Source organism: Anneissia japonica, unplaced genomic scaffold (genome assembly GCF_011630105.1).
Source record: "Anneissia japonica isolate Jap-2015-1 unplaced genomic scaffold, ASM1163010v1 scaffold456_len727751_cov192, whole genome shotgun sequence".
Classification (NCBI taxonomy): domain Eukaryota; kingdom Metazoa; phylum Echinodermata; class Crinoidea; order Comatulida; family Comatulidae; genus Anneissia; species Anneissia japonica.
In genome coordinates this window covers 448,355-459,364 of record NW_022713155.1, presented here as the reverse complement: position 1 = coordinate 459,364, position 11,010 = coordinate 448,355, and the positions used below count along the sequence as shown (strand labels likewise).

Sequence of the window (11,010 nt, the reverse complement as noted above, 5' to 3'; positions counted from 1 at the left end):
ATATAATATATAATATATGACATATTTATTCATTGAACATTTCTTTTGTAGAGCAAACATAGAACGTTAAAGAAGCGAGCCCAAGATTTTCTGTTGAAATGGTCGTTTTTTGGCGCACGTGTTATGCACACGCTGACATTGAATAATGCTACAAGTTTTGGTAAGGGGGATATTACTTAAATATATAAAATAGCCCAATAAACGTTTTGCTTAATAAATGAGTAAATCAAGGTGCATACTCTGAGTTAATAATAACTCCATATTCTTTTAACCATTTCATTTGACTATGTTGGACATAATATGATATTTTTGCATATAATTACTAATTCTATTTATTCAATTTTTTGCGTCTTTCCGTACAGTAATATAATGAATGTCTTTGGATAGAATATATTACACAGTTCTTATATAGTTATAGTGTAATTATTTAATGAGGATCACATTGATCATGATAGACATTTTTTTCAAACTCATTGGAGTTTTATTTATTTCCACTTTAGCATCTTTCCATTTGATAAGAATGCTACTTGATGAGTATATCCTATTGGCAGTCGAATCTCAATTTAATGATGAAAAGGATACTGAGCTTCACAACCTTATACATAAATACACTAATTCTAGTAAGTATATCTAACCTTTGATTCAAATACATTCCTAATGTCGTATCAGATATTTTAAAATAATAATACTTTCTCAGATTATTATTATTATTATTAACCTCTTATTATTATTATTATTATTATTATTATTATTATTATTATTATTATTATTATTATTATTACAAAATTATACATAAATACACTAATTCCAGTAAGTATATCTAACCTTTGATTCAAATACATTCCCAATGTCGTATCAGATATTTTTTTAATAATAATACTTTCTCAGATTATTATTATTATTACTATTATTATTAGCCTCTTATTATTATTGTTGTTGTTTTCATTTACCAAATAAAGTGAATATTGAATTATTATTATTATTATTATTATTAATATCATCATTATTAAAAGTAATATTTTCATTGTGACAACGATGGCGATTGAAATGACGAATGATGGCGACAAAGATAATTATGATAATGTTCTTGATGATAAAAAATTATGATGATGATGCATTGTTCAAATATGATGTTTTAAATTATGAAATTCATATATAAGCCTATTTCTTTAACAGATTTAAATGGGCAAGCTAAATTACTTCTGAGTCAGCCGAGTACATGCTTTGCGGCGAATAGAGCAAATTTGATACGTGTAACTAGTTCGACTAGCACAGCCGATCAAGCAAACATTAAACGGGAGCAATTCAGTGAGATATATACATCTTCACAGTATTCAACTTATGCTGGGTTTGATAGAGACATGTACTCCTACCCACCGTACTCATACCCATATAGCATGTCAGCAAGTCATATTCCTGCTAATCGGATGATGACTCCGCCATTGTCACCAGCAATGTACAATCCTCGACGAAACAGCTACTCTGTGAATCATGATGTCGATAATATACCGGCAAGTAAAGCTGGAGCATCTGCACCATTTAATGGTCAGCCTCCAATTAGTTACTACCAAGGAAACGATTACCAACCGTACTCTAGGCATACGGGGTCTTATGAACACTATCCAAATACCGGACTGTATCCCCACCCTACTCTGCGTCATGGATACAACATGGCGTACCCCTCTCAAAAGAGTGGGATAGAGAATACGAACCACTACCAAGACCAGCAGTACCGTGATGAAAATACTTATTTTGGAAGTTGTGCACTAACGAATGCACGGCGAAACGTTAATACTACCATATCGACGAATTCGTACCGCGCTGAACTGTTTTCTGATGCGCCGCATTACACAATGAACTCTGGATACATACATAGTGAAGGTATGTAATAATAAATTGTTTAAAAACTACATTAAACTACAGTAATAATAAATTGTTTAAAAACTACATTGATAATTGATTGTTTGAAAGACTACATCCCCCACAATGGCATCTGTCACAACCAGGGAACAGTGAAATTTCACTATTCCCTGGTCACAACGTAGGCGATCAATGCCTTTTACTCGTCAATCAACTCGTACTGTATATCTATTGTCGAGAAGGTTTAATCACGAATGACATTATCATTATCGTAATTCGTGCATAAAAGATTAGGAAGATTTCTCAACCTTACGAAACCGATAACAAATACGAATACGTCATATTAATCTCGTTATTCGTGCCTAAAACATTCTTAACAATACATATGATCGTTGATTTAGGTAAAAGTATTGAATCGCCTACGTTGTCACAGATAACCTACTCATTCTACTGTATGGGATGGATTTACTAAATAAAAATGACGTAACCGTATTCGTTATCGTTTTCGTAAGCTTGCGGAAACTCCTTAATGTTTTTTTTTTCGTAACGTTGCGAAATCGCCCTAATATTTTACTTTCACGGGAACAACCATTGCTACCTAGTAGGAAGTAAAGTAAATCAGATTAATCCAATGCAACGGGACAGTACTGGAAGTGCACTGTTACGAAGTAGGTTCCATCATTGTATTAATTATTTATTTTATTTTTATTTATTTGTTCTTTCTGGGTTTCCTCTTTAGTAACACATTACTGTTCTCCCAGAGGGCCCAGTACACATAAAACAGTCCACGACACACAAGACAAACATACACACATGATGCTTAACACAAACTAAATCTCAATATGAGGTTTAGGGAGTGGAGTTGTTTTGGTCGTGAGAAAAAGTCATGCAACTGACAGGAATTGAACCATGACCCTGGGATTGGAAGGCAAGCATCTTAACCACCAAGCTATTCAACTCCACTCAATCATTTGACTTCTCCTTCTTTATTATTAGACATAGGCCTAGACATCACTTTATTCATCCAAAAATTTGGAAATTATTATTAAATAATAAACGAATGATGAAATCATTCACCGATATAACAGCAAATTATTTTAGATGGTATAGCCTCCAATGGTGCTTCAAATGTTGCTCGATTGATTTCCACAGTAGCCTATTTTTCCTGGCTCCAATTTCTTTACTTTATCCTTCATATTAATTAAGAGTTTTGTGATGCAAACCATGTCAGCCTCGACTGCTGTTTGTAATTGCTTTAATAGTTCTATACCTGAGAGCCTTAGTATCAGGAACGTATATAGGGGGAGCCGTGAGAGCCGCGGCTCCCACCCCCACCCCACACCTTTGTACACAGTGTTAACATTTTAAAGCTTGTTCTTGCTAGCCAATACAAATTCTTTCCCAGGATCACTCAAAATAAATACTTCTAATCTAGGTCTATGTAAATATGCATCAGCACACGTTATACATATGCCTACTATAATAACACATAGGCCTAAGCTTGATTTTTAAAAATCTTAAATCTGTAAGTCCCATGCTAGGTCTTTCAGATACAGAAATTTGATATTCTTGGTTCAGTTTGGTTTTTATCGTTTTGCAAGCTTTATAAAGTTTTGTTGTAATACTACAGTATTACTAGTAATAATAATAATAATAATAATAATAATAATAATAATAATAATATAATTATATTTATAATAATAATAATAATAATTATGATGATGACAATGATTATGATGACGATGGTGATAATAGATAATAATATTAATAATATTAAAAGTGAAGAAAATTGTGCTAAAGGCGAAAAAGTAAGTTGTGATTTGTTGATCACAATTATTATAATATAGTTAAAGCTTAGTAAGCTAATAACAGTTAGGCCTAACTTGTCTTGGATATTAAGTAAATCTCTGATAAAAGTATTATGAGAAATTTGTTGGCGCTTCATTTTGACTATATAATGGTGATGTGATGACGATGAATTTTAATATATAAAGGTGTCCCCTCAAATTAACCATACAAAACCACTTCTCTCTACATTTCAATCCCATCTCCTCTCCCAAACCAAATCCCTCCGCGGCTAAAACTCGGAGTTACAATATTATATCAGAGAAGTACCCTTATGAGGCTTAGGGAGTGAAATTATTTTTGTGAGAAAAAGTCCTGCTGTGACAGGAATTGAACCGAGGACCTTGGCAAGGCAATTAACCACTGACTTATTCAATGTTAGTAAGTTTGATTTCTGTTCTTTAGTATTCAAGTTTTCACTCCTCGTACGCTGGTCACTTAAATGCACGATAGAGCTACTTGCTCGGCCCCACAGCCAACTGAACGGAGGGAGGAAGCAGTGCGACCCCTAAGCCATGATGATGCACTGAACCTAGCATAGCCATCCCGGTGCCTGTCAGTTGAATGAGACTCCCTGTGCATCTCCCCTGCAGTCTGTTAATCGCCTAGTCCTGTCAAGTATCACCGCCAAGCGATCATCATAACACAGATCCTATATACATATGGTCTGATAATACGATGCGCAAGGCTAAGTACTCAACCTCGCCAAGGCACGGGCCTTCGCCAAGGCCCGGGCCCAGACTCAGCGTAGGGTTACCGGCGTATAACCGACAAGAAGCCTCGTCGACCCCGGAACCCGTCAGGGAGAGAGTCAGGTGATTTTATTATGCATGTGATTAGAATATATTTTGATCAATTGTACGTAAGGTACTGGTGTTATTACCTGCAGAAGGAATCAACGATGATACATTAGACCTATTTATTGTATTATTGTACAGCGAAATTGCTTTTTTCTTGCCTTATTTAAAAAAAAAAAAAATTTTTGTAATTTTAATGAACATTTAGTATTATCTTAAAGTACTTTATATTTCATTTAAAAATAAAGGCGTGTTAAAATATATTATAAAATATGCAAATGATGAATGTGATAAAATTGGAAATGTCTAGAGACGTTTCTATCTAAACTTCAGTTGGCTGGGGCCAAGGTAGTAGCTTTATTGTGCATTTAAGTGACCAGGGACGTATACAGGGGAGGTGGGAACCGTGGGAGCCGCAGCTCCCCTCTTTCTACACAGTGTTAACATTTTTAAGCTTGTTCTTGCTAGCAAATACAAATTCTTTCCCAGGGTCACTCAAAATAAATACTTCTAATCTAGGCCTATGTAAATATGCATCAGCACACGATATACATATGCCTACTATAATAACACATAGGCCTAAGCCTCTTCTTAAATCTGTAAGTTCCAGGCCTGAAGGTCTTTCAGATACAGAATTTTGCTATTCTATGGTTCAGTTTGATTTTTATCGTTTTGCAAGCTTTATAAAGTTTTGTTTTAATACTAAGTACTAATAATAATAATAATAATAATAATAATAATAATAATAATAATAATAATAATAATTTTGATGACGATGGTGATAATAGATAATTATATTAATAATATTAAAAAGTGAAGAAAATTGTGCAAAATTCGAAAAAGTAAGTTGTGATTTGTTGATCACAATTATTATAATATAGTTAAAGCTTAGTAGGCCTAATTTGTCTTGGATATTAAGTAGATCCCTTACAAAAACTATATGAGAAATTTGTTGGCGCTTCATTTTGACTATATAATGGTGATTATAATTATGATGAATTTTAGTATATAAAAGTCTCATTTCCAGCCATCTAGAGGTATTATTTTCTCAAATTTTCGGCTGTGAAATCACGGTTTTGAAGTATATGTACATAGGCCTATATGTAAAGTACATACTAAAAAACAATGTTTATAAGTATAGGTGTAATTTTGCCCAACCTGACGTGAAAATGTACTGAATGCTCAGTACGTTTGAAAACGATTGTGAAAAAAAAAAATCGCAAGTTGTTCTAGGGTGGGACTCGAACCCACGATCTCCAGATCACTAGGCTGGCATCATATCTCTAGACCACCGAGCTTGCGCCTGATGGCCAGGGTTGAATTCGAGTCCAAGTAAGCAGCGGGTGCTGCAGTGTTGATAATAATTGCTATTGTCGTGATGGAATAGACAATAACTGGATTTGCGTCAGGAGAAACATGTATATAGGTGTTATTATTATGTATTATTATTATTATTGTTATTGTTATTGTTATTGTTATTGTTATTGTTATTGTTATTATTATTATTATTATTATTATTATTATTATTATTATTATTATTATTATTATGTATAGGTATAATTAAATGTTTATAAGCTTTATTTTCTATGATAAATCACACATATTAATAAGATATCTATGGTTGCCGAAAATCCCTGATAAAAAGATCATGAGAAATTTGTTGGCGCTTCATTTTGAGTATTATGTAATCAATGCCGTAGCCAGCTATTGGGGCAATTGGACTGTCCTACACAATTTTTCTATTGGGTCTACAAAGAATGGGTCTACATTTTCAAAAATAATTCTAAATTATTCCGTTTTAGCACAAAATGAGTCCTGTTTTTTTTTTAAATGGGTCTAGAATTCTCATATTTTGCGTAAAATAGGCAACTTTTAAGAAAATGGGTACAGATTTTTCATATTTTTGCGTAAAATGGGTCAACTTTTAAGAAAATGAGTCCACATTATTTGAATTTACGCGTAAAGTGGGTCCACAATGATATTGTTCCGCATTGTTTGAAAATCCTGGCTACGGCATTGTTTGCTGTATAACGGTGATGTGATGATGAATTTTACCAAAAAAATGTCATTTTCTGGTCATCTAGAGGTATTATTCCCTCAAATTTTCGCACCTCAGACCCAACCATGGTGGGTCTGAGGTGGGTGTCGACACACGATATATTCTCCCACCCCATCTCCACATTTCAAAACAGATTGTGCCCTGGGTATGACATTAAACTCCATCGTGTCGACACCTGACCCAGAGTATGTCTTAGTGACTGCTGATGAGGCGGGAGTGCATACATTTGTTTTTAGGATGTGATCTGGTTTTACATGCCCATTTTTCGTGATTATGACTAGGCCTATTTGGATAAAGAATGTTTTGAGCAGTGGTCGATTGAAGGCCCCTACCCCTAATTTTTTTAATGGGAAAAAATATATAGATCTCCTATCAAAATTTAAGTCTGAGAGTGTAATTTCCGGCCATCTAAAGGTGCCCTAATCATAAATTTTCTTCGATACGAACGCGTGCTGCGTTCTTTTGAGGGACACGCCCCTTTGTAGTAGTACTTTTTAACGCTCCCTTGCCTGCATACAAAATAAGCGCAGTCGGACCTCTTGCAGTTTATACTCTTTGCTAAAATTCATGCACTATTACTAATCATACAAAGATCTTGTGTTTGTTATTTTTTGTTATATATCTATAGTATCAACGACAGACTCTTGCTTGAATTACCAACAACGCACGGGAAGCAAAAATGTTGAACATGTTTCGGTGATTAGTAGCACTTCTGGTGAGGGACGTCACGTGAGTAATCAGTACGCGTACGAGACTACTGATCCTTTAAATCTCTTAGATTATGCCCAGCAAAAAGGACCTGCTAAAGGATTAGCATATTCAGACGAGCTCACTCAAGGTAAACTCTTTAAGCATTAAAAATATTTTTTGTTGTTGATAGCTTAATGCTGTGGTTACAAAGGGGTTCGGAGGCTTCCCCCAATTTCTCCTCTTGAAAATGTCCTAAGCAAAAAAAAATCACGCACAAGTAGTTATAAATCACCTTATTTTGCTATCTAGAGCCCCTCACTTAATCATCGAGGTTCCCTCCAATCCCAATACCCTCACCCCCTCTATTTTAAGACGCCTAGATTATCCACTAGCTTAATGGTAGGATTCCATAACGCATATTACGTCAACTGAGACCACAATCGGTGGAGGTGTTTTCGTCATGAAAATCAAATCAGCGTGATTTTTCGCCTTTGCATAACCTGACATAAAATTAATTTCGTATAGTAAATTAATTTTTTCATGAAATTTATGTTTTTGATGTGCTGCTAAAATGATTTAATTTAAGACAAATGGAAGACGATATACTAACCTTGTTAAGTAGAATGTTATTTATTTTGAAGGATAAGTTAAATTTACTTTCAGTCATTTTTCACGAACAAGTTCCTTCCAATATGACGAGTAAAATTGGTTGTTCATATTATTCTTCAGCACAATAATTGATTTGTAATAACGACGTATATGTTACACGTCACAATTTACAGACTGGACTTTACGAGACGTAATTGTATGTCCATGAAAAAGTAGGAAAACCATTGGGTATTAAGGGGTGGGGGCAGCCGGCCAGTCTCCCCTACTGCCCTAAAGTTCTCGAAATTGTAAATAATTGGAGAAAAAAAATTGTTTTCCTTTTTTTTTTTTTGTAAATTTCAAGTCTGAAAGTGCCATTTCCAGTTAGGCCTATCTAGAGTTGCTATAATCGTAAATTTTCTTACCGCAGCCCCAACCATTATGGGACTGAGGTGGAGAGACTCTCCATCTGTCAAAGTCCCTCCCTGGGCCCCCTCTATTTCAAATTCCTGTATCCGCCACTGAAAACTATCTGTTACGGCAAATCTTGTGTTTTCTATAACTTCTGGTTATCGCAGCATTGCTACTTTAATTAATTATCAGTTGGAAGCTAATCAAACGCTAATTGGGAAACAAACGATTCTTACTAAAATTGGTTGATTTTTATCTACTCATACGCGCACTTATAATGGTGGGGGGGGGGGGTGTGGCAATCTTTACCATAAATCAACAACTCTCAAGTCTGTGTTATGTTTTTAGAGCAGATTTTTATGTAACGGATATAAAAATTCATAAAAAGATTAAATAAACGTTATTTCTGCAGAATTATTTAAAAAAAAAAGTAAATCCAAATTATATTTAATTATTTATTTATTTATTTATTATTATTATTATTATTATTATTATTATTATTATTATTATTATTATTATTATTATTATTATTATTATTATTATTATTATTATTATGTTTGTTGCTATGTTTATTTTTTCATTTCCCAGGAAATCAGCATGTAGTACCATATGGACGAGAAACTAAAATAAGCAGGCATCAAACTTCAAACTACGTGCAAGAAAACGCTCTCTATCACGGAACATCACAACAAGAACCTGCTCGCCAAGTTACACATCCTGAAAATCAAGATACGCATCTACCGTCTATAAACTCAATGTTTATGTCATGATGAGTGTACAATTGACCATTCCAGCGTATCCAATCAAACTTAAAGTCCAATTAAAATGAGGCTTTTTAAGTTGCTGATTATTGAAGTATTACATATGTTTAACAAATGAGTGGTAATAAAATATTTATTGTCCCACAAACACGCGTGTTGTTTAAAGCCGGACACTCACTGCGTCGTACGACCGTCGCACGACGAATCCAACTCCGTTCTCTGTGATCGATAGACGACGCGACGCCGTCTGCTGCTTGTGGGTGGCAGTAGTCTGAACGGATCGTCATTAAAAACGATCTGTTGCGCGTCGACCGATGACCGTCGTGCGCAGGGGATGCCCGGCTTTACGAATGCACGTACGTTTACGTTTTCGTTTTGTGAGACCTTATGTAACAATATCTGGGGGGGGGGGGTATGCAATCTCTTATAAAGCTTCCGTTTCTTTAAATAAAAGAAGTCTAAGATAATTATGTATATTTAAAGTGATTGAAATTCCTTACATGTTCAAGTTTAAACAATTTTGTAGAATTGGAAGTGTATTGTTTGTACATAACTAACTGTGATATGCGTTCGTGTTGTAAATTAGGCCAAAGTGGTTGAAACCGTATTACATTTAGACATAACGTTATGAATATTAGGGTGTATGCATGTGCAATAGGGGTCGTAGACATAGATGATCATCAGTATTGTTGTTAATACATTTGGTGAAAATAAACTAAGCTGCAGTGATTGCTGTTACAAAAAAAGAATATTTTTTTTAAGTTTTAGGCAAAAAAACAATAACATCATCATCATGAATATCATCATCATCATCATCATCAGTCATCATCATCATCATCATCATCATCATCGTCATCATCATCTTCACCATCACCATCATCAAGACTACCTAAGAACAATATTATATACAATAATTAACAAGAATACCCAAAATAATACTATATAGGCCTACAACATTAATTAACCAGAAGACTTACCTAAAAGCATGGAGGAATAAGTCCATCTTAAAGCAATACTATACAACGATAATTAACAAGAAGACTACCTATAAACAATACTGCCTACTACAATAAACAAGAACCCAACCTAAAAACAATACGGCACTATATATAATAAGATAACAAGATGACTACCTAAAACAATACTATATACAACAATACTATATACAACAATTAGTTGTACTAAAATGGATCAACATCCAATGGAATTACATTGTTCCTGGTGACAAGTCTCCTCAAACTGCTATAACCTTCCAACATTATCCTTACCGTGTTCAGAATCACAATTTTCTGAAGCTCATCTATTCTGGTCTCTATACCAATTTCTTTGGAACTGTTCCAAATGTCCCAATTGGAATGACCACTGTTTTAATTTTCCAAAATTTCCTCAGTCCTCACTTTCTCCATATTTTATTTCTCGATGCGTCTATCGTATGGTATTGCATTCTGCGCTATATAAAAATAAATTTATTATTATACTATGATTATTTTAATTTTACTAAAATGCATACAGTATTTACGATTGAAGCATACGCATTTAATTTGAACATATTCCAGTTCTACACACAATGAAAGAAATATATAAAATGAATGAAATATTGGAATCACAATCACTGGTTCTGACCAGGCAAAGGAATGTAGCAGAACGCTGTGAACTCGTCAATCGGATAGCGCATTAAGATCGTATTTCCCAATGGATAACTCCGAAACAAACATTGGCACTCAATGTCATCAAAAACCATCTTTGTTCACACAAATCGACACCGGCGTATTTAGTAGTGTTGAAAACCTCTTGTGGTGTTGAGAGACGACCTCCGAAAACATTTTCACAGGCATCCTTGGATTCGGAGGCATTTAATTTATGTTCTGCAGTGGCGGATCCAGGGGGGGGGGTGTTCAGACGAACCCACCTCTGTAAAGAAATGTAAATACTACTGGGTCCTGGATTACAAAAGGCATGCTGAAACCTCAGGGGCGGATCCAGAAATTTTCTGACGGGG

General features: G+C 34.5%; 1 protein-coding gene across 1 annotated transcript in view; it reads left to right on the top strand.

Annotated features, from left to right (window-relative positions):
- The window catches only part of LOC117108275 (DNA-binding protein RFX6-like), a 24,202-nt gene extending 14,462 nt beyond the window's left edge, over window positions 1-9,740 (top strand). The window contains exons 13-18 of the mRNA XM_033250249.1: window positions 52-160; window positions 501-620; window positions 1,177-1,881; window positions 2,466-2,528; window positions 7,190-7,399; window positions 8,839-9,740. Coding sequence (XP_033106140.1) covers window positions 52-160; window positions 501-620; window positions 1,177-1,881; window positions 2,466-2,528; window positions 7,190-7,399; window positions 8,839-9,020 — 1,389 coding nt within the window. The 3' untranslated portion in view covers window positions 9,021-9,740. The remainder of the gene's footprint in view (window positions 1-51; window positions 161-500; window positions 621-1,176; window positions 1,882-2,465; window positions 2,529-7,189; window positions 7,400-8,838) is intronic.
- Window positions 9,741-11,010: the final 1,270 nt, after the last annotated feature.